We start from the raw sequence: 21,285 nt of genomic DNA on the forward strand, positions 1-21,285 counted from the left end.
GGAAAGCCTTGAGAGAAGTATTTGTAACCAAGTGTGATGATGGACTTGGTACTGAACGTGGGGTTGGGTGGATCATCAACCTCAACCTCAGCAGAGGTTTATGCTCTGTAAATAAACCAAAAAGTCATGTCTAAACCTAAAAACTGGCCAGATGGCTTCCCTTATCTCAAGTCGCCTCTTCACGATAAGAGTTTGACCCTAACACATATTCAAGCTCTCAAAAGCAAACCCTCTCCGTCAAGCGACATCCCCATTATCCCATCAGCCTCAACAACAACGCCATGTAACCTTGTCAAGATCCAACCCATCTCCAACCCTTCACATCCAGCCAACGGCCAATGCGGCCTCTTTGCAGCGCAGAATCTCGCACCTGGTAGTTTCATCCTCGCGTACCTGGGCCGTGTACATTCAGGCACCGCATCATCGACTGAGAGCGACTACGACTTGTGGCTGGACCGCGAGATGGACGCTGCGGTTGATGCGGCGAATCAAGGAAATGAAGGACGCTACGTGAACGATTTCAGAGGCGTGGGAGATAGGGCAAACGCAGAGTTTCGGACAGTTTGGTGTGAGAGATGGGGGGAGTTTTGTGTGGGAGTTTGGGTTTTGGGAGGTGGAAAGAAGAAGAAGGGGGTGGGGATCAAGAAGGGAGAAGAGATTCTTGTTAGTTATGGTAAAGGGTTCTGGGGAGACAGGCAGGCGGAGGAATACGAATATGAGTATGAGTATGAGCACGAGTATCAAGAAGGGCAACAAGAGGAGAGAGACGCTAAAGAGGGGAAGTGATTGTTACCAACTTGGGCGAAGGTATTTAGATTAAACTATGATCCATTATCTGCATATTCTAAATACCTGAACCGTAAAACCATTCCTGAAACTGTGCAGAATTCGACACCGGAGGGTGATCATGACTGACCTCCCGTTCCTGTGATAGCGCAGAGCTTGACTAACAAGCCTTAGAGGTAGGCACGGGATATAGATACAATTCTTCTACACATGTCGATGGAGATAGGCCGCGTATGGCGGCGCTGGAGCCGCGGTATGCTCCTGTCCGCACCCTTGAGTAGCATCCATGGGGGCCGCAGCATGCTCCTGGCCGCAATCTTGAGTAGCATCCACGGGGGGAGGATAGTCGTCGAGTTCGATAGCCTCATCTCCGGGAGGCACATACTTCCGAGAGAACCTCCACAAGTTCCAGCACTGGAGGATCATGGTGATGAAAATGACTGAGAAGCAGGTGAAGGCATAGCCCATTCCGTCACACTTTTTGTCCGTTCCAGCCTCCTTGCAGCGCTTCGAACGGAACGCTGACGAGCTGAACATCAAGCATATCTGCAAGCCTACGAGGACCCAGATGTTATTATTCAGTACCGCAGCGTAGATCTTTTGGGGCTCAGGGACTAGGACGAGAGTGTTAGTTTTTGAGTCGTAAACTATGGACCGGGGAGTAGGATGGTGCGAATTTACCTTGTTCATCGATAGTCTGGGGACGGCGAATCTTGCGAGAGACTGCTACGGCCAGGGTGGTATTTGCTATAGCTGTAACGACGGTAATTCCAATGAGAACAGCTGCGTATCGGTTAGTATTTGGGATACGAATCAACAAGAAGGAAGATAGAACAAGTCTTACAGTGAAGTACCCCACGCTTGAATTCTGAAAATTCCGACATGCTCAGGACATCGATAGAAAACTCAGGAGACAATGTGAGGAGAGTCTTGTTGTTGTAGATGGCGGTGTGGTTTCGATCTGAATGTGATGGAATCTGCATGAGGATCCGGGAAATGGAAATACCGCAAGAGATAGCGAGGATGTATAGGGCAGACGACATATTTTCTTGTCGTAAACTTAACAGCGAGCATGCAATATGGGCACAGCCTAAGCTATATATAATGGCGAGGAGGTGATCTAAGAACATAAACCATAACTTGAAGATTTATTAGGAAAGTATAAGTAAAAGTAAAAGTAAAAGTGCCACTCTTCATTGATCTAAATCCAGCTTCACAACTAGAAACCTCATCCATCAAAGTCTCTTTTCTCTTCTAGGTTTCGTAGTTTCAAGCCTCAAGACTCGCGCCATCAGACTTGCACTCCGGAAGTTCCCCAGTCCAATAAGGGAGGATAAATGATGTAAACACAAGGCCATTGAAGAGTACAAGAAGCAGAAGCAACCATCCCTGAGCCTGAGGGTCGAATCCGAAATGCACCATCGAGTCAACCCACACAAAAGCCACCGCAGCCCACATGATCATGGTCACTCTTCTGATTAGTCTGACTTCTTTCCCAAGAGTGACTGGGTTTTCTTTCATTAGTTAGCAAGTGAACCAATACAAAATAGGGGGGACTGGTTCTGTACTTACTATGATGTAACATCGGCCCATGATGAAGGCGAGAAAACATGTAATGTGGGAGAACAAGGAGTAACGAGAAGTGTACGGCCAGGTCTAATGATTGTTTAGCATTTTACTGAGTTTGTTAAAAAAGAATGTGAATACTTACATATCATGCAGACGGGATCCAAAGAGGCCGCTTCCATGATGGTCGATCTGCCAGGCATGCCTGGTGTGATTGTTGATAGCGACTGAAAGACCATAGTGTATGGTTTTGAGAAGAGATAGAATATAATATCTAGGGGGATATGGTGTAGAAGATGGAACGTATTTGAGGCGGAGTCCTCTTATAAAGTAAAAGGATCAAAGCTCTCGCATCAACCACTCCTCGCCCCCTTATATAAACTTCACACAAATCAGCGCAACAAACTATCTTTTGCCTTTCCGAATTCTTCCCATTTCGTTTAAATTCAGCAGACGGCCCGTTTCCCTGTCTCAATCCTTTACTCCAATCACCTTTTCAACATTTGTCCTGCAAGTCGACTCGACTCAACTCAGTCAACATGAAGTCTGATTATGAGAATTTTTCTGCCATTTGGTGGACACCATGTTAGTATATCACTGCAGCTTATATCACTTACTTGTACTTACTATTACTAGTCCTCAAGTACGGTGGAATTACTTTGTTCCAAATTGCGGTCTTGTGCGTGGGATCAGAGATCCACCGAGATGTTAAGCTGTGTATGTCGTCCATTTATCTCTTTGTTACAAGTGCCTATCTTAGATTCATTCACTAATAGAACTCTTACTCAAATAGCTAGCCCCAACTTGCAGCAATGCTTCCGTGCTCACTCGCAGGCCATGGTAAGCTTCGCCGTCATCATGGCCCTGGCCGAGTGGTACGCTTCCATCGTTGTGGTAGCCCTCGATGGACCTTTCATCATCATCCCCTATATCTTCATTGCCCAGCTTTTAGTCACGATTCTTTATTTCCTTCTTCCCTTCGAGTACTACGATATGGACGTCGAGGAAGAAGAGTGGGCGCAAGACCAAGACGAGGAGAAGATGCCCACGATGGACGAAGACGAAGATCTTGACAGGCTTGAGTCTCTCAATTCTTCATCCGGCAGCGTTGTCTCAATCCCCCGAAACGACAAGTCTGGAGTTCATGGCTATGGGACTATGGAAAACCTTTGGCAGATGCCCGGTCCTGGAAACTCTAGTCCCGTCTAGGATAGGAGATTGAGGTTAGAGCGGAGGATGAAGCTCGTGAAAGGTTGTTCATGTTCTGGTCGAACTCAAAAGGATCCCATGGGGAGTTTAGCTTGTCTACTGTTTCTTTGTTACTACATTTGATTAATGTGCGAATCCGAGAATATGCAACCCAGTCTTTATTGCGATGGAATGTAAACGTATCGACCCCTATATTGACAGCCAACAGAGCCCCCTGGGCATGTAATTGAATTAGTAGCCCATGCCCTTAAGTATTGAAACAAAATCCTAACGTCTGGTTCAGATTGCATAAACTGACTTACTAATTCTTCCTCCTTTTTGCCTGGGGTCCAGCCTTGATGATGTTCAGAGAGTTGGCCCTTCACATGTCAGGTATTTGACTTGATTAATATATCACTGGTTGGCCAACTGCAACACTTGTTGATGAGCTTACAGGAAAAGAACATGGTCCGAGTCTTGTCATCATACTTGGGGTCGTGCTGTATTGAACATCCACTCTGAGATTGAAGACACAACAAAGTATCGTGGGACTGTAGGCACGGTTGCATCCTTTGTTGCTGACATCCCGCAATCATTCTCAATAGAAAGGAAGGGTGCAGCACAGAGCAACCTGTTATGTTCCAAACAATACTTATTAGCATTGGGTAGTGCATAGTTATTACAATGGAACAAAAGAATGTTCCAATAATGTCATTGTTTAACGACAAGAACTAGTAACTTGAGCATGAGATGATGTACAGCTGAACAACCACCAAGATACATGACAGTTCTCAGTTGTGATATGTCAATATTGTAGTATAAAGCTTCTGTTTCGTCTCGTAGAACTGATATTCAAACAACTCAACATCCAGCACTACAAGCTAACAAACAACTACAGCATCACTCTAACCAACGTACCAGCAAACAGACAATCTAAGAAACTCGCATTCAAGCCGCAAAGATGGCTCCTAACAAAGGTGGTTACCGCATAGAGAAGGCACTACGCAACAACCGTCGCGATGGGCCTGGTGCCTTCTCTCTCGGAGCCAAGGCGAGCCTCTTTGCGCACGCTAGCTTCACGCCCACACATCCTAACCGAAGTTGTCGGGACCGTGAAGAAACTTTTCTGCAGGCAGAGAAGCTGGATTCATCGGCAGTCATGGTTGCCTCAATTAACGAGGCAGCTGATGATTGGGATTGTACGGGCTGTAGCGAGAAAGTCCGTTTGTTGGCGAAGGACTTCGCCTCAAAATGTCATGTTGAGGCCGGTGCAGGCCCTACCTCGCAACCCTCTTCTGGCATTGACGACGCAGGTATTGTAACACCTGCTACAGAAGCTAACAGTGTTGAGTTAGGTCCAAGAAGCGCTGTTTCTAAGAACATTGAAGATCTCAGACGACAAACGCTGAACAGAGATGTAGGTAACCGTCAACCCTTCTACGGAGTCCACCAGGCTCATTTTGATCTCAGCCGCGGAGAATCGGTCACTGCTCATATGCGTGGTACAGACAAGGTGTATCGCAAATATGACCTCTCACTTGGCACCATTATATCGGCCCCATACCACAGTCAGAAACGAGATGACACCGTTTCGACCTATGACTACAACACGGGAGTGACAGCCTTTGGTGCTGTTTACTCCAAGTACCGAAAAATGGTCATTATCGAGTGTTGGGCTGAGCATGTCGTCTGCTTGCCAATCTACAGCTACAACAGCAAAGGTCTCGAAAACCGTCAAGGTATGGTAAGTGAGTACATGGATATCCGTGACGCCGATGACAAGCGTCCTGCACCGGGAGACACTTGCGACAAGCCATTGCTCGCTATTCGCGACGACAACTGGCCCGGTAGAAACACATTCATTGCAGGTAAGTCAGTTGTCAAGCTAACTGAGAGGGCTGTCCACCTATTGTTCCAAAAGTGTTCAATTGAGGGAAAGCTTGAACCAGACCATTTCCTTCGGCTGTACAAGGAAGTGGTCACGTTGAACCACGGAAAAGCCCTTGAAGTGTTTGGCAAACCCAAGCCCATCGGGGAGTCTAAGTAAGGTCATCATAGCATGACAAACTAACCACAAGGTGAGCAACAAGGTGAGGATGTTCTTGAACACCAACTGTATTTCAGCACTCACATAGATACACTCTTTCAATCAAATTTCATTTGTTCTGCTTTCTATCCCTGAATGATTGGCCCCTAATAATACTAGGGACGCTATAGCCTGTGACTGTCTAAATGATTCAATAACAAAATGCGCTTGCTACAAACAAAAGCCTCTATCTGTATGAGAGATAAAGCTAATAAAGCAAACCACGCCGTTCCTCCAAGGTATAATAAACACAACCAACCGTAAACAAACTCTCATCACCTGTGGCTACCCGCTCTTAGGTATAATTATTTAAATGTCCTCCCCTTCAGCGTCAACGTCCTCCTCTCCTTCGGCAGCTTGCTCTCCATTTTCGTCCGCCACAGAGGCTTTGCGTGTAGCAGCAGTCCTATTATTAGCTTTTGTTCCATTGGCCCGCATCGACACCACGACTGAGTCTTCTGCGGGCTCTTCGACTGCCACTTCCTGATCTGGATCGTTCCCTTCGGTGATGTCTCGTAGCTTGGTTTGCTTATCCTGCCACCCGGGCGGCAGACCAGGACCACTGGCTGCGTTACCGTAGTCAGATTTCTTTGTGCCCTTTGGCCATCGGCCTGGACCACGGCCTGTGCCACCAGTCTTTTTCTTAGATGAGCTCTTAGGTCTGGATGATGATGATGTGCGATGGCTGCCGCTGCTGCGCTTTTGCCTTGAGGCGCTGCCAGTAGTACGAGGCACGGTCGGACGGCTGACGCTTGGTCTTGCCCTCTCACGTCTACCTCCAGGAATAGCTGGGAATACCTCGAAGCGGGTATACGGAATATCCTGATATGGCTTTAGCCAAGTAGGCGGGCCATCATTTTCTGCATCCTTCATCTCCACATCCTTGTCTTTCTCTTCCCCAGGTGCTATGTCCTCGATGGACGGGACTGGGGCTGGCTCAGCACTGTCATCTTCAGCCACATCATCCTGAGCTTCGCCGTTGACGTTCGCTTCAGCTTTAGCACCAGTGTCGATGTTTGTAGCTTCCTCATTCTTTTCTCCGTTTATTAGGGACTGGCCTCCAGTGCCAGTTGTTCCAAGTCCTTCGTCGACCTTGGCCTCGTCGTCTTCCCTTGGTGCGATAGTGTTTATTGGGGGGCCCAGTTCAAAGTTGACGGCATTGCTTCGGCCCATAACATATGGTGTCCAAACAAGAGCTTCAGGCTTCAGCTGTACATAACCCTTTGCCTCCCATTTGCCCACATATTGTCGGCAATAGTCCAAGTCAACTCTGAAGGCATAAGCCTTGGTCTGTGGATCCCTGACGAGGGCTCTTAGACCCTCCAGGGCGGATATAACATCATCTGGTGTCATGCCGGTACTGTCGGATATGCGCTTGATGCTAAGCCCCTCTGTCGCATACTTCTCCTCTTTCATCACTGTCAAGAAATACCGACACATAACCAGCCGCCAGTAGTTACGGTATGAAACTAGACCCATATCCGATAGCGGCTTTTCTGGCGAACCAGTTTTCTCCTCAACTTTTGTAAGCAAGTATGAGAAATCAATAAGTAAGTTACCATAGCCTTTCCGCTGGTGTATTGGTAGTGTGAGAATACAAGAAACATTGTTCTGGCTACTTGCTCGCTTTTCCTTTGAGAAGTACCCCACAAAGTGGTATCCTGTCTCGTTGTATTCGCACAAGACGTAGAAGAGAAATGGTTCCACGTCGTAGTATAACGTTTTCGAACCTAAAAATAGCTTGGCAAGAAGGCACAGGTTCTGACAGTAGACTGGGTTTTTGCGGCCGTCAACTTCGAAAACCGAGACAGATCCGTGTCGATAGATCTCGTCTCCAGGTGGATGCTTGGCTGGGCATTTGAGTTTGTGTCGCCAGGCAACGTAATCTGATGCCATGTATTTGAGGCAGAACTCGCAGATGTACAGTACCCGAGTTGTGCAGTACTCGGCAGGATATGGCGCAGCATACCACGTATCAATTTCCCATCCACCAAATTCGATGCACTCAATATGGCTGGCGTTGTCAGCCGTCTTCTTTGCTTTTCGGACAGGCGCATGGGCCTCTTCCTGCATGGCCAGTAGTCGTGCTCTCCATTCTTCGTCGGCCTTCTGCAAGGCATCTTTGAACCTGTTCTCGTCGTCTTCGGCTGGAAGAGTTTTGGATGTGTCAGCATCTGCTTCTGACAGAATACCGCCGTAGGGTTTGCCCTGCATCTCTTCCAGATCACAGTCGAAGTATAATGGTTGTGAATAGTTGTCAGATGTAAAGGGGGTTGGGAGGACAGATATAGCTGCAATTGCGGTAGCTCTTGGTGTTGGGACTGGTCGTTGGGGAGGCGGTCGTGTGACAGTTCCAGGTTGTCGTCGGGTCTCTCTTTTTTTGCGGCCAAGAACTTCCTTGAGGTTGCCAGGCTTGACCTGGAGTTTAAGTACGAGCGACGTACGTGTGTGCTTCTTGATCGAAACTAGTGGGGGCCGTGTAACCTTGAGACGTAAAGTTCTGGAAGGGTTATGTCGACTTGGTTCGGCGCTTTCATTTCGCGCCGTGCCTTCGGATGCTGCATCGTTGGACTGGTTTCGTCGGCGTTTTCTCAACGAAATCGAGTTTCCATCAGTTTCCAATGACGACGATTTGCGCTTTCTCAAGGTGCGCGGCGCCTCTCTTAGCTCCTCATCAGGCTCGTCGTTGTCTTCATGTTGTGATTCATGATGGGAGCTAGCGTCCTCGTCCTCCACTTGTTGCTCAAAATAGGCTTCGCCTGAGAGTTCGGGAATTTCAGATTGCTGAGAAGGAAGTCCGGCATCATGCTCGGCATCATGATCCTCCATCACCTCATCTTCTCCCTCGGCGTCAGATTCTTGACCAAAACAATCTGGGCATTTCCAATGATCAGGGGCTAGAAGTGTTAGCAGTGGCCAGATTTCAGGGCATACCACACTCACTATTTTCGGTGCTCAATGCCGCGGCATCACGCGCGCATTGCTGGTGAGCTATATGTTTGTAAGCCTCCAAAAGTTTGATATTGTAGTTTGGATACTTACCATTCAGGCCACAACGAGCGCAAGACAAGTACGCCTCGAACTCCTCGCTTGGGTCATCGTCTTCGCCTTGAGTACAGAAATGGCAGTTGTTCGTTTCTGCGGTTTCCTCATCATCGTGATCTTCTTCGGCTTCGGCAGCATCGTCCCAAGCAGCCTCCTCGTCTGACTCTTCTTCGTTGGCGCTAGGGAATTCGGATTTATCACTTTCGCTGTCTTCGTCGTCATCGTTTCTGGTTCCGGGTTGAAATTTGACAGCGCCAACGCCCTCATCGTCTTCGTACTCTTCTCCTTCAGCGTCCATGTCCTCGCCGCCTTCAGCATCCGCATCTATATCGTCATGTTCCTCTTCGGCATCCTCCCCTTCTACTTCCTCGTCCGCCTCATCTTCTTCTTGATCGGTTTGCCGGCTGTTATGTGATGATAGTTGCGGGGGTGCTAGGTATTCATTATCCTCCTCGCCCGATGCGTCGACATCCTCGCCTGAGGCATCTTGGTCGCTCAAGTCGATATCGGCATTGTCTGATGGGTCTCGATCGACGCTGGACACTGCCCCATCTTCTCTAGAACCTGTTGCAATAATTGTTGTATCTCCTCCTGCTTCACCTGCCGTATCATACTCGGCATCCTCGTCTGAACCCATGACACTTTTTTGAAGCTGCTCTTCCATTATTTGTGCGCTTGTTGTAATTACTCCCGCGTACCGGAAGTGAATGTTCTGAAACGCAGCCTATATTTTGCATAGCGATCGTTATCGGAATTTGAAGGAGCGTTTCTCGCGGTATGGTCACGTCTTGTTCATCGCGGTTACGGCTGAAGACGCGGCCTTGAATTGAGGGGCGGCGTGTGAAAGCTGCAGGACCAAGAATAGCCAAAAACAAAATTAATAAGTCTATCGAGTATTCTGCCTCGATTCAACCTTCGCGTTTGTAGAGAGTACAAATCCCTTGGAGATGCAATAAGTCAAGCCACTTGATCAAGTCGCGTCGACTTGGTCAATATCAAACAGCTGTCGCGGGAGCTAGTTGCCACAGTGCGTGCGACAATTGATTGACTGATTGGGCGCTATAATCTGGTGATACACTGTGTGATTAATCTTGCTCTTAACTGTATCTCATGCAGGGATAGAATCGGAGCTAAACATGTGCCTCAGGCATCAACGAGACGCATCACCAATTGCTGAATCGTCAATGGCTCGGCTCGACGTGAGCTTCAATTCAAGGCCCGGCCATTCGAAAGATTCTCGACCACGACGACGAACTAGGACAACAGGTCAGGCCTGGTCACTTCGATCTCCCATTCTCCGAATAACATACCGAATACCTCAAAGTCTGCTTAGGCAGCGCCGCCGTCACAATGCCCGTTCCTTTTGAGGCTCTTCTTCCCTATGCCATCATGATTGGTGTATGTCGCCATCCGATTCCGCAGCTCTATAATATGGAAGCTCATTAAGTTATAGATGTTCGGTATCTCTGGTACCGGTCTTGCCGTCATTAAAAACATCCAAAACGAGGGCAAGCGACCTCGTTACTCGGTGGATCAGTGGGATAGAGTAAGTTATGCGCACCTATAGTCAACATATAATGCTAATTGTCTTTCAGCAAAGTACGATACAACCCCGAAATGAGCGCTGTTCGAAGAATACTAACCAAAGAATCAGTGATGGAGCGTGACCGTCGTCTTACAGGAACTCTACGAGGACAAACAGACAAGCCAGAGGCACCCTTAGGGTTCGAATTGAACAACCCCTGGAAGGTATGTGTTGCTCTTGATACCATGATTCACAAATTGACACGAGAATTCAGCTGGAAACACGCTTTTCTTAAACAATAGTACGATGGCTTAGAGCGAGTGGTTACAGGAAGGGAACCCAGATCGGCAAATGTAATTATACAATTTGGGTCCGAGGCAATAAGGCTACGGCCTGGCCTATAGAGTGTGCGGCGTCTAAGAGAGAGAATTCAACAATATCAAACAAATTCTCTTGTCCAAATGGCGAAGAATGTTTGAGGCCGAGTGGTTTGGTCTTGACAGCAGGGGTATCTCCATTATATCGCTATCTCTGCTCTATTTTTATTCAGACCCTCCAGTAGCGTACAAGCCTGACACATGGTCTGACTCGACATGTAGCCACACTTGACACACTTTCCTAGACTCTGCTTCGGTGCAGGCGGTGCCTCCTTCTGCTTTGGCTTCTTTGTCCTAACTGGTAGAGGTACGGCATCGTCCTTGGGGGCTCCGTTGGCCGTGATCTCTGTTTCGAGAGCTGCAGACTCGTGCTGCGTCTTTAAGCTAGCCTCGACCTGGGCCATCTCGTTACCAGAAGTTCGCCCGTTGGCGGAACCACAGCCTCCAATCCCCTCGCCCTCATCGCAGCCGCCGCATGCCCCTTGGCCCTTGTCGGGTGTAAGGCGAGCCATGTCCTCTCCACTCCTGACAATATCCAAGATGGCGCTTGGCCGCACCTTTTCGAGATTCTTGATAAGTCCTCGTGCTGTACCTCTGAAAGCCTCTGGACTGTATATACACTCTGTGCTGAAGTAGTCCAACTTCTTGTGGTGTGCATAAAGAACAATCTCCTTCTCGTAGGCGTACTTAAGAGGCTTGCTTCTCATGACCTCGCTGCTTGAGTTTCCCGTGACGATGCTCGTACTTCGAGATAGCCGGGGCATGTCTCCTCGTAAAAGGTTCATGAGGACAGTCTCGGCGACATCGTCAGCGTTGTGGCCGGTAATGACGTGCTGAATAGCTAATTTCTTGGCCCCTCGATCCAAGGCCTGTCGTCGGAAAACACCACAATACGTGCAGTTTCCCTTCTTTCCAATAGTTTCGACGACCTGGTCCATAGTCCATCCATACAGCTCATCGTAGCCGACAATCTCCAGGGGCATGTCGTATTGAACAGCATTTCGCTTGACTGTCTCTAGTGAATCATCTCGGTATCCCTTGATACCTTCGTCAACACTAAGCAATACCAGATCCAGCCCGTAGTCGTGGCGTTCATTCAAGGTTTTCATCACAGAAGCCAGAACTGTTGAATCCTTGCCACCTGAAGCACCAATAGCAACTCGTTCACCCCGGAAGAAGAGCTTTGACGATGTGATTGTATGGTGGACTTCATCTTCGAAAACTTGAATGAAGCAGTCTCGACATAGCTTATGGTGGTTCTTGGGTCGCTTTACAACCGCCCTGTTATTTTTACACCGAAAGCAAGGTGTAGGTGCCATTTTGTCGTAGGTTGAATTAGTCTCTCAGTTGGGTTGAGGAGTATCTGAATACTTGTTGTCCAAGTGGAGAAGTTCAAATGTCTGTAAGTTGGGATCTTATATCAATGTATATAATATTTGTGCAAGAGAAGTATTCGCATTTACTTCAACTTTACAAATTCTAGTCTTTCCCTTTCCTTCCATTTGTTGCCTCCCAAAGTTTGACTCGTGATATGGAACTTTGCCGCTGTACGAGTCACAGTCACGTGCTACTGCGAAGAGGAAAAAAAACAGATCTGGTCCAGCCTCTCTGAGAGGCAGATTTAGGGTGGAGACTTTTTCCGAAAGGCCCCACCAATTTTCAGAAGCCCTAATTATTTTTCCTATTTCGCATCTTTTCTTCTTTGAATTTATTCCATCCACCATTCGTGTCCCGGACTTTGCTCTTCAACCCACGAGCAACTACTAACCCGAACGATTCAAGATGGTGAGTGAATAAAAAATCAACTCGACTCTAATGGCCACAGTTTTGTGAGTCAAATGTGCTTTATGCGCAATTGAAGCCGCAGCGTCGTCCATATTTTGTGGGCGACACATGCTGTTGGTATTCCGCCAGTTTTCGATCACCGTAAAAAAGTGTCGAGCTGGTGAAGACTTGGCTGGAGATGCGGCGTGTGCAGAAATGCCATGGCCTATTCTCGTTAGAGTTCAGAGAAGACCTTTTGTTGGCTTGAATGCCTTGCTGATGTCTTCTTTTCTCAATGACAGCCTCCCAAAGCCGGCAAGAAGGTCGCTCCCGCCCCTTTCCCTCAGGGTAAGGCTGGCAAGAAGGCTGCCAAGGTTAGTAAATCCCATAATCTCTCCCATCGGGATACAAAGATCACTGACAATCCTCTAGAACCCTCTCCTCGAGAAGCGACCCCGCAACTTCGGTATCGGCCAGGACATCCAGCCCAAGCGAAATGTCTCTCGCATGGTCAAGTGGCCCGAGTATGTCCGCCTCCAGCGCCAGAAGAAGATCCTTCAGATGCGCCTGAAGGTTCCCCCGGCTCTTGCTCAGTTCCAGCACGTCCTCGACCGCAACACTGCTGCCCAGGCTTTCAAGCTCCTCAACAAGTACCGACCTGAGACCAAGGCTGAGAAGAAGGAGCGTCTCCTCCAGGAGGCTACCGCCGTCAAGGAGGGTAAGAAGAAGGAGGATGTCTCCAAGAAGCCCTACACTGTCAAGTACGGTCTCAACCACGTTGTTGGCCTGATTGAGAACAAGAAGGCTTCTCTCGTCCTCATTCCCAACGACGTCGAGCCCATTGAGCTCGTTGTCTTCCTTCCTTCTCTCTGCAAGAAGATGGGTATCCCTTACGCCATTGTCAAGGGCAAGGCCCGTCTCGGAACTGTCGTCCACAAGAAGGTGAGCATTATCAAACTTGCAAATTCAGAATTATATCTAACAAACAACAGACCGCTGCTGTCCTCGCCATCACCGAGGTCCGCTCCGAGGACAAGACTGAGCTCTCCAAGCTCGTCTCCGCTGTCAAGGACGGTTACCTTGAGAAGCACGACCAGGCCCGCCGACAATGGGGTGGTGGTATCATGGGTGCCAAGGCTCAGATGAAGATCATCAAGAAGCAGAAGGCTCTCGAGGCCGCTACCAAGATCTAAGTCTAATTTGTTTATACCCCTCAAATGCATTGCGAAAATGGGATCAACGGTGTTGCACGGTTCACGGCATGGAAAATGAATGATTTTTCTCGGGTTACTTTTTGTTCCCATCCCCACTCGCAGTGACATGAGGGGCTGGCCACCCAACCCTCTTAAAAATAGATGATGATGAGCTTGCTTCCTGGACAAGTCTTGACCGTAATTGTGATTGTAGCGCGCCTCATATCTTGCCATCATCCAGATTACCCTTTTCTCTAGAGACCATATGCATTGGTCTTAACAATGTATTGTCGTTGCTTCTCAGTCGTGGAACAAACTCCACGATTGATCATCGGTGGACCACACACGTGAGATCAGAGACGAAATTAGTAGACCAGTTTATGGTACTTGGACCATACTTCTTAGGCTGTTCATTTTTGTGGCCTAAAGCTCAAAGGCTAGCTTTTCTGCTACCCACTATCTTGGGCACTGGTTTGTGTGTTCTATGTCACGTCATCACATAAGACTACAGCATTCAATAACCCAGTCACTGGCTAACAGTATGGGGGAGATATTCCGAGTAAAACCACAGTCAAGCCAAACATATTGAATATGTTCTACTTGGAACTATTCTCTAAATTTCATCGTATCGTCAAAAAAACACACTATTCCATTGCCATTCCTGCTTTAATTTCCCCTCCTCCTCGCCCCACTTCGTGTAGACTTCATTTTCATGTCTCAGTCAAACTCAATAAGCTCTTTAACCGAGAACAAGCTTGAAAAGATCGTTGTAGACGAAGTATTGTCCAGATTGGTCGCGGTGAAGCTGGAAGGTCTGGGAGAAGTTCATGGGGTTCTGCTCCTCGTCGATCTGAACAAGATTGTTAGTTGTTACACAAGCATATTGTGTGGGTTGAGACATACGAGAAGAGCACCAGTGATGAGGATGATGATGCCACCCTGCTCGTTGGAGGGCTGGGCATCGATGGTAGAAACCTGGTGCTTGACTTTCTGGAAGGGGAGGCTCTGTTATATGATCGTTAGGACGTAAGCATCGGGCCATAGGCAGACTGGATACATACGACAAGCTTCTCAGCAATAGCTTCGGCACCGAGGACGGAAGCAGACTCAAAGGTCAGCATGGAGTGAGGTCGCTATCAGGAAAAAGTTAGTAAGCCGTTTTGCATTGCTGCCCACCGCCTGGCAACGAATCACTTACGTAGAGAGAAGCGAGGCCCTTGCGATCAGTGTCGAAGGTGTTGTAGTAGAACTCAACAAATTGCTCTATTTGCGGTGTTAGTGGTCTTGCCCATACCGCTGAAGACGAGCTTTCAACCAGCCCATCTGGGGTCCAAACGTACTGGCGACATCCTCAAAGTCTAGACGTGTGCGCGGTTAGTTTCCAATTGTCCTGATCGTTTTCTTGCTAGAGAAACTCACTTCCGGCCATTTTGAAATCTGGGGACCTGTTCGGGTCGGTTAAATCGCTAATGCGTAGAGAAGAGGAAAGCGAGTATATTTTTGCGACAGAGTCGTTTGTTTGGGTTGGGTTATCGCAAAGTCTGCCCGAGGGGAAGCAACCACGAAAACAAGAGATGAGATCGATGGTGGGGTTGGGGGGGCACAGTGCAGATTAGGCACAACCTGATGATTCAGAGGGCGGCTGCCACGGAAACCTACTGCGAGTTAGGCCCCAGGGCTGTGCCAGAACAGTGCGGCATCGCTAAATGCATAAATGGTGGGATGGAGCTTGGATACGGCGATATTGTGTCTCCACTCTAGGCTGGCTGGGAAATAAAACTGCGGCTGCAACTCTGCTGGAAAAGTTTCTTTCGTCTTCAACAACATTTCCAACGGCTGCAATTGACTACCCCAACGGAACTCTCAGGTCACGATGCTTCGAGACTCTGCAGGCTTACGCTCTGCGCCATCATAATCTTCTCGTCACGGGTTTAATTCTCACCCAGCAACAGTAAGGTACGTTACACGACACGACACGACTTGGTGTCTCGTCCAACCCACGACGGACGCGTGCACCCACTCATTTTCCCCTTCCCCTTTTGTATGATGACAAACTCTTCCATTAAGAACGGCCAACTGAATCTCTATGTTGATTTATCAATTATCAAGCTCAACAGTCTGACAAAATTCCTTCACATTCATTAAATATTTCAAGAAACTTGTCAGAAGCATTGGCTAACTCGACAATCAGTTTAGTAAATTTTTCTCTCGATCATGGTTCCAGATCTTCCGGCATCGTGACATGAGTATTGTCACTTGATGCCGTTATTAGTTTCTCCATAATGAATATAATATACTCTTTGATAAAATCTTAGTGATATGTTTTTTGTCTCCAGTTAAATCCATAGTTTTCATGTTATCTAGCAATCGTCAAAGCATCGTGTCGGGTAACATCGTATACGCCATCTCGTATTTCACATTGCTTTAATGAATATGTAGAACATGGTCATATTCTTTCTCTCGTCATGCTATCATATATACAGTAGTTTCGTTCATAGAGCCATGAGCTAGTTCCTCTGGCTGGTACAAAGTACTTGCTTTAACCTTCCAGCCTCTCTAATAGTCTGCTCCCCTCCAAATAAAGATTTCCTTGTTTCCTGCAGCGAGAAAAGCATGGCCTTTCGACAACGCGCCACTTGTTCCCAAAAAGCCAGAAGCACCCAAGGACTCCTTGATCGTTGCCAATACACCTTATCATGTTTTTCGTGGACCGTTTAAAATCTGCCGCAAGTATTCATTCCGGTCATAATCGCAGCTTCTTCCCAAGTGATAATCCACCAGTCTATATCGAATCTGCTCGTACCAGCCCGCCCGTCTTGAGATCCAACAGCTTCTTGTGAAATACTGCTGGACTCTTTCGTCAGCTTCCGAGTTCGGCTATCATGCTTATTCTGGACAAGCGGAACGTCGTGTTAGTTGACTGGATGCTTCTATAGCTCTTCCTCGTCGTCAATCTTTGGTTTTTGCACCTCGGCGTTGGAAGTTGTTCCAGATCCGGATCCCGTACGTGGCGTTGACTCCAGCTCTTTCTTCAAGCCAGAGCCTGATCCAAAGTTGATGCCTTCGGCCCCGTAGTCAACGCTAGGCCTGTACTTCTTCAGTGGGCTCTGGAAAGTAGACTTGCTAGGGGTGTCGAAAATCGCTGCATTTGACAAGCTGTTGTTTGCAGGTGATCCTCCGACGTTAGCTGCCGATGAGTTGCCAGTATTGGTAGTCTGTGAAGCTGAAGATGCAGCTATGCTATCCGGGTCCGCGGAATGTGCCCTCTTAAGCTACATTCAGAATGTTAGGACAGGGGGTCTTGAATGATGATCACGGCAGACTTACGTGAATACGGTCCACACCGTCAGCAAGCTCGCCCTGGAATTTAGCATCTTCTGGAGCGAGCTTGGTGTCTACGTCCTTATCGTAGGCTTCTTCCATCTTGCCCAGGTTCGCGTCGTCGTCGTCGTCGTCATCGTCGCTGTCATCAGCGATATTGCCGTTGCTCTTCTTTCGGGCCTTGCGTCGTCTTGAGGCTTCACTAGCTTGGTCGCGGAAGGCGGAGAAACCAACGGTACCACCAGTCTTGAGAGGTCCCAGGTTAGAGAAGTCAAGTTGGCCTGATCTTCGCTTGACGGAGCTTGGTGTCGTCTGGGGGTTCTTTGATGACTGAATAACGCCGAGCTTTTGCAGTTGGCCTATAACGACTTGTCAGTATATGGAAGCCAGAATATGATATGGTACTTACGCTCTCCGCGATAGAAGAAGGTAAAGACGGCGTAAGGCTTGTCTGGGCCGTCAATGCCTGTGACGGTTTGGGTGCTAATAGTTTTGGGGTCAAGCGTTTTAGGCTTGGCGAAACTTGTGGTGTGTTCGACATCAGCGTCGATGCCGTTGCCTTCTTTAGATCCCATATCGTCTTCATCACCATCGTGAGCGTCAAATTGAGGTGAATACTCGCCCTTTTTAATTTCGCCTGAGGCAAGGACACGGAACATGGCCACTTTGATTTGACCAGTCGCCTCAGGTGGCTCATCGTCGTCATCGGACCAAGAATCGGAATCATCTAGGACAGCCTCGATAGGGGACTTGTCGTCAGCGCCGTAGCGTAGTGTGCTCCTTCGACTGGAAGATCCTTCTTCTATGTCGGCGCTGGCGTTTCCCTCAAGAGCCCCTTGTCGTCGCCGGCGCTTCTCGAACTTTTGACGACGCTTCTCCAGCTTCTCGGCAGCATCGTGTCCTTGTAGATCCAAGCCGTTGAGCCATCGCTCCAGGCCGACTTCACGGAACAAGAACTCGCGCTCGGCCAGACCGCCACCTTCAGAGTCTGGGACCTGAACCCAACGGCTGTTGACCCAAGTCTCCTCGCCAGGTCGTAGCAGAGTAGCAACTTCTTCCTTAGCTCGTCCGTCAAAGTAGATATAAGCAGCGATGGTCTCGTTCTCGGAATTGGTCATGGGAATGTAGGGGTTGACCACACCAGTTGACTTGCCCCGTTCGCCAGTGTTGAGCCCACCAACGAACTGAGGCTTTGGGTAAGGGTTCTCATCACTGGACTTGGGGGTTGAATATGGGATAGGGAGGCCTGGAGTAAGGAGCGTAATGGAGATGGCGAATTTGGCAGGCTCGGGTTTGTTTGACTCTGCGAGCTGAGGTTGGGGTACAGGAATGTAGGTGCTGATCCGCGAGAGACGAGATTGCTTCTGCATGCCATGCTCTGGCAGCGGGGCAGAATTCGCATGGATGCTGACCGCAATGCCCTTAAAGCAGGGCATCGTGGCGGTACGTGCTAAGGACGAACTGGTTTGTATAATCGAGGTGAGGGGAGACAGAGATGATGATAACGGCGAGAGAGATCTAAGGTCTGGTCGTAAAGTCTGGTCTCGTTTAGGCTTGCTGAACGTTGGGCTGGTCAGGGCTAGGCTGGCGCGAAATGCAAGCAGCAAAAGCAGTTGGACAGTCGCTTGCCGGTGCTTAACTCAACGCATGCGGTCAGGTCGGTGTGCTCAGCTCAGGGCTTGTCGTAAATGTTCAGACGTGGTTCGGGAGACGTCGAGAGGAACAAGCGGGTGGGCGGTGGAGGTGGTAGTCGCTGGCTGTAGTTGGTCCCGCAATAGAGTCCAAGTGAATGGAACTAGTAATGGCGGTCGGTACGTAGCGGCACGGTACCTGCTGCTGTCGTGGTAGCAGTGAGGTGGCCAGGTGTGGTAGACTGAGGTGGAGACAATGAGCAATTCAGAGGTTCAAGGTCATATCTCTTATATGACTACCGATATAAGGGGGGAGACAAGAGTCGGTATGTTTGATGAAGCAAATAACTAACTAACGGATGCACTGCAAAAACTCGACTGGCGAGCCGAAACGAACCAAGCGGGTGCTGTTTGTTGTTCACGGGTAGAAAGTGGAGGGGCTAAGTTACCCATGTGAAGAGAAGAGAAGAGATAGGGATCTAGATCAGCCAGCCCGAGCATGGGTATTCCTTACAATATGGAGGGGTTGGACGTGGGTGCCCGCTATAAAATTCGTTGATGAATTGCGGGCAGGGGAGGAAAACCAAAACATTCTAGTCTAGGTAGGTACCTAACGCTAACCTAGAAGCCCAGGTACAATATGAAATATGAGAATAGGTGCGTTGGTCAATATGAATATTGTGTGTAAAGCCTAGGTAGGTAGGTAGGTATCTGTTGGCAGCTTTTTCTGTCGGTATGTGTTGTGATTATCTAGACTACCTACCTGGTAAACAACAGGAATTGCTTGTCATTGTCCTTGCTGCCACTGACATATACAGCGTGTGTTTGATTTCATCACACATTCAAATGCACACCCAAAAGCCTAACCTTGCGCTCGAGCGAAGAGATGACCACCAATCTTGTACAAATGTTTTTGATATGAACAAAAACAGCTCACTCGAGGTCATGGGCTGGATCTTCGTAACTAAACTTTATTCTACACCTTGTATGAGCTCGTCATAGAATTACACCTCAAGTCGGCATACACCTTAAATCGGCATGGCCCAATCAAGATACTTAAACACCCTTCTGAATAAACGCCAAATACGATATAATTTCGATTTCTCTCATTATTCTATCGTTCATATTAAAATATATGGGTATCTGCTTCTACTACTTCCCGTTCCCCTGATCAATAAACATCATCCCCCCTCATAATCTATTACGTGATGTTCGCCGTCGAATACTTGAAGTACCGTCCTCGCTATAACTCGTGCCAATACCCGAGTCCTTGTGTTCCACATCCTCGTCCTTGTCGTCAAAGCTTCCATCGTCTTCATCGTCGGCATCAGCTCCTGCTCGAGGAATTTCAGACAGGGGTTGATCGGGGTCCAATTCTGGTTTGATGTCCGGCTCGTACTTGAGAGGCTGTTGCTTGCCATACGTGGGAAAGGTCTCTTCGTGGTCCGTGAGCTCGTCTTCATGGTCATCCCTCAAACCCTTGAGTCTCCTGACTTTGGCATCGTCTTCTGCAGGCGGTGATCCTGAGGCAATGCTCCATATTCCCCAAGCTACACCCATGAATATAACTTCAAAGGCCCAGAAAACAACGGTAAGGGCCAGGAATGTTGAAATACGATAGTGAACCATCATCCAACGAAGCCCGCGAAGTTGAGCCGTAAGCTGTAGGTAAGCATGGTACACCTGGATTGTTTGGCCTGCCTCCACCTCAATGTATGCCGACTTGGGTAACAATGAGTCCTTTGAGAAAGAGACTCGCTCGGCCAATGGGATGATCACGGAGTTCGTGCTCGATCCCGGGGTAAACAGGTGGTAAATCAGAAACAGGAGACGGGATGCTACAGACACGAGCGGATCCACGTAAGGAAACAGAGCAGGCCTGCGGGAACTGAACAAAACATTGGCTTGATCAAACCCTTGGTGCGACGACGCATGTTGTTCAGCCTGGGTGTGAAGCCAAAGGTCAGCTTTGGCGCCGAGCATGTGCAGGCTGATCATAAAGTTACCGCGCTCCACGTTTGGGGCCGAGCGCGGCATGGATAGCAATAGCGACACGTCGTACTCTTGCTGCGTTTTCATGGGCGGCGTTTGGAGTGATGTGATTCCATATGGGTTAATTCCAGAGCTATGGGAAATCCAACCATGTCAGTGATCCAGGTAGGTCAGCTGGCAGCATAAATTACGCACCCATATTGGAGGTGTACCGGCAAAGTGACAACCTCATGAGGCAGGAAGTTCTGAAAAAAGAGCACTGAAGCAATCGCAGCAGTACAAAAGAGAGTTGCAGCTGTTGAGACGAGGAGGACGGTGTTGACGACAGCTCGTTGAACAGGCTTAGATGTGACGACACGGACCGTCTCTTGAAGGGTTTCCTTTGCAGACACGATCAGTCATACATAATTCAGCCAATATCGTGAGCATAACTCACCATGTTGAGCCTAGTTAGCTCATCAACTGGGATGAGGCGAATTATGGTTTGTGGGAAGGAAACGAGAGTGGCACACGACAAGGGAGGAAAGGTCCAAGGGAATTAATGAGTGAGTGAGTGGCATGTGAAGGCGACAACCTGGACAGGGATGGATGGACAAGGGAGCTTAGCTCTGGCAGCTCCAACGTCATAGGTACTCACAGTACTGCACATAGCTCACTCACTCACTCTCAACAGACAGGTAAGTTGTGTAACTTCACATTAGCCATTGTCACAATAATTACTGCAGCAAATCAACAGTGTAAAATTTAACATTAGGAAATAGGAGGGTGTTCTCTAATCGTACTAGTAATAAACAACAAAAACAACAAAAGC

General features: G+C 48.4%; 12 protein-coding genes across 12 annotated transcripts; 5 read left to right on the plus strand and 7 right to left on the minus strand.

Moving 5' to 3' along the window:
• Nucleotides 1-126: 126 nt before the first annotated feature.
• FSST1_009450 (uncharacterized protein) lies at nt 127-786 on the plus strand (the record flags this gene model as incomplete). The annotated part of the gene is made up of 1 exon (XM_083226424.1): nt 127-786. One exon carries the CDS (start codon nt 127-129, stop codon nt 784-786), a length of 660 nt encoding a protein of 219 aa, XP_083085411.1.
• Nucleotides 787-990: 204 nt separating this feature from the next.
• FSST1_009451 (uncharacterized protein) lies at nt 991-1,829 on the minus strand (the record flags this gene model as incomplete). The annotated part of the gene is made up of 3 exons (XM_083226425.1): nt 991-1,433; nt 1,492-1,569; nt 1,631-1,829. 3 exons carry the CDS (start codon nt 1,827-1,829, stop codon nt 991-993), a joined length of 720 nt encoding a protein of 239 aa, XP_083085412.1.
• Nucleotides 1,830-2,055: 226 nt separating this feature from the next.
• On the minus strand, nt 2,056-2,591 carry FSST1_009452 (uncharacterized protein; the record flags this gene model as incomplete). The annotated part of the gene is made up of 3 exons (XM_083226426.1): nt 2,056-2,300; nt 2,359-2,442; nt 2,498-2,591. The coding sequence occupies 3 exons, from the start codon at nt 2,589-2,591 to the stop codon at nt 2,056-2,058; spliced, it is 423 nt and encodes a 140-aa protein (XP_083085413.1).
• A 300-nt stretch (nt 2,592-2,891) lies between these two features.
• FSST1_009453 (uncharacterized protein) lies at nt 2,892-3,561 on the plus strand (the record flags this gene model as incomplete). Its single annotated transcript, XM_083226427.1, has 3 exons — nt 2,892-2,937; nt 2,989-3,069; nt 3,146-3,561. The coding sequence occupies 3 exons, from the start codon at nt 2,892-2,894 to the stop codon at nt 3,559-3,561; spliced, it is 543 nt and encodes a 180-aa protein (XP_083085414.1).
• Nucleotides 3,562-4,501: 940 nt separating this feature from the next.
• FSST1_009454 (uncharacterized protein) lies at nt 4,502-5,587 on the plus strand (the record flags this gene model as incomplete). Its single annotated transcript, XM_083226428.1, has 1 exon — nt 4,502-5,587. One exon carries the CDS (start codon nt 4,502-4,504, stop codon nt 5,585-5,587), a length of 1,086 nt encoding a protein of 361 aa, XP_083085415.1.
• Nucleotides 5,588-5,935: 348 nt separating this feature from the next.
• FSST1_009455 (uncharacterized protein) lies at nt 5,936-9,335 on the minus strand (the record flags this gene model as incomplete). The annotated part of the gene is made up of 3 exons (XM_083226429.1): nt 5,936-8,523; nt 8,570-8,617; nt 8,669-9,335. The coding sequence occupies 3 exons, from the start codon at nt 9,333-9,335 to the stop codon at nt 5,936-5,938; spliced, it is 3,303 nt and encodes a 1,100-aa protein (XP_083085416.1).
• Nucleotides 9,336-10,021: 686 nt separating this feature from the next.
• FSST1_009456 (NADH dehydrogenase [ubiquinone] 1 alpha subcomplex subunit 1) lies at nt 10,022-10,553 on the plus strand (the record flags this gene model as incomplete). Its single annotated transcript, XM_083226430.1, has 5 exons — nt 10,022-10,069; nt 10,125-10,217; nt 10,267-10,270; nt 10,326-10,420; nt 10,512-10,553. The coding sequence occupies 5 exons, from the start codon at nt 10,022-10,024 to the stop codon at nt 10,551-10,553; spliced, it is 282 nt and encodes a 93-aa protein (XP_083085417.1).
• A 160-nt stretch (nt 10,554-10,713) lies between these two features.
• FSST1_009457 (uncharacterized protein) lies at nt 10,714-11,892 on the minus strand (the record flags this gene model as incomplete). The annotated part of the gene is made up of 1 exon (XM_083226431.1): nt 10,714-11,892. The coding sequence occupies one exon, from the start codon at nt 11,890-11,892 to the stop codon at nt 10,714-10,716; it is 1,179 nt and encodes a 392-aa protein (XP_083085418.1).
• Nucleotides 11,893-12,355: 463 nt separating this feature from the next.
• FSST1_009458 (60S ribosomal protein eL8) lies at nt 12,356-13,530 on the plus strand (the record flags this gene model as incomplete). The annotated part of the gene is made up of 4 exons (XM_083226432.1): nt 12,356-12,358; nt 12,640-12,711; nt 12,770-13,279; nt 13,330-13,530. The coding sequence occupies 4 exons, from the start codon at nt 12,356-12,358 to the stop codon at nt 13,528-13,530; spliced, it is 786 nt and encodes a 261-aa protein (XP_083085419.1).
• Nucleotides 13,531-14,269: 739 nt separating this feature from the next.
• On the minus strand, nt 14,270-14,959 carry FSST1_009459 (Ran GTPase-binding protein NTF2; the record flags this gene model as incomplete). Its single annotated transcript, XM_083226433.1, has 6 exons — nt 14,270-14,380; nt 14,434-14,535; nt 14,592-14,663; nt 14,729-14,793; nt 14,871-14,888; nt 14,950-14,959. 6 exons carry the CDS (start codon nt 14,957-14,959, stop codon nt 14,270-14,272), a joined length of 378 nt encoding a protein of 125 aa, XP_083085420.1.
• Nucleotides 14,960-16,460: 1,501 nt separating this feature from the next.
• On the minus strand, nt 16,461-18,287 carry FSST1_009460 (uncharacterized protein; the record flags this gene model as incomplete). The annotated part of the gene is made up of 3 exons (XM_083226436.1): nt 16,461-16,802; nt 16,858-17,210; nt 17,261-18,287. The coding sequence occupies 3 exons, from the start codon at nt 18,285-18,287 to the stop codon at nt 16,461-16,463; spliced, it is 1,722 nt and encodes a 573-aa protein (XP_083085421.1).
• A 1,386-nt stretch (nt 18,288-19,673) lies between these two features.
• Nucleotides 19,674-21,034, minus strand: FSST1_009461 (tubulin-tyrosine ligase; the record flags this gene model as incomplete). The annotated part of the gene is made up of 4 exons (XM_083226437.1): nt 19,674-20,607; nt 20,670-20,854; nt 20,911-20,936; nt 20,974-21,034. The coding sequence occupies 4 exons, from the start codon at nt 21,032-21,034 to the stop codon at nt 19,674-19,676; spliced, it is 1,206 nt and encodes a 401-aa protein (XP_083085422.1).
• Between the last annotated feature and the right edge of the window lie 251 nt (nt 21,035-21,285).

The sequence above is a fragment of the Fusarium sambucinum genome, chromosome II, assembly GCF_050947815.1.
Source record: "Fusarium sambucinum isolate potato_lamoka chromosome II, whole genome shotgun sequence".
NCBI lineage: Eukaryota > Fungi > Ascomycota > Sordariomycetes > Hypocreales > Nectriaceae > Fusarium > Fusarium sambucinum.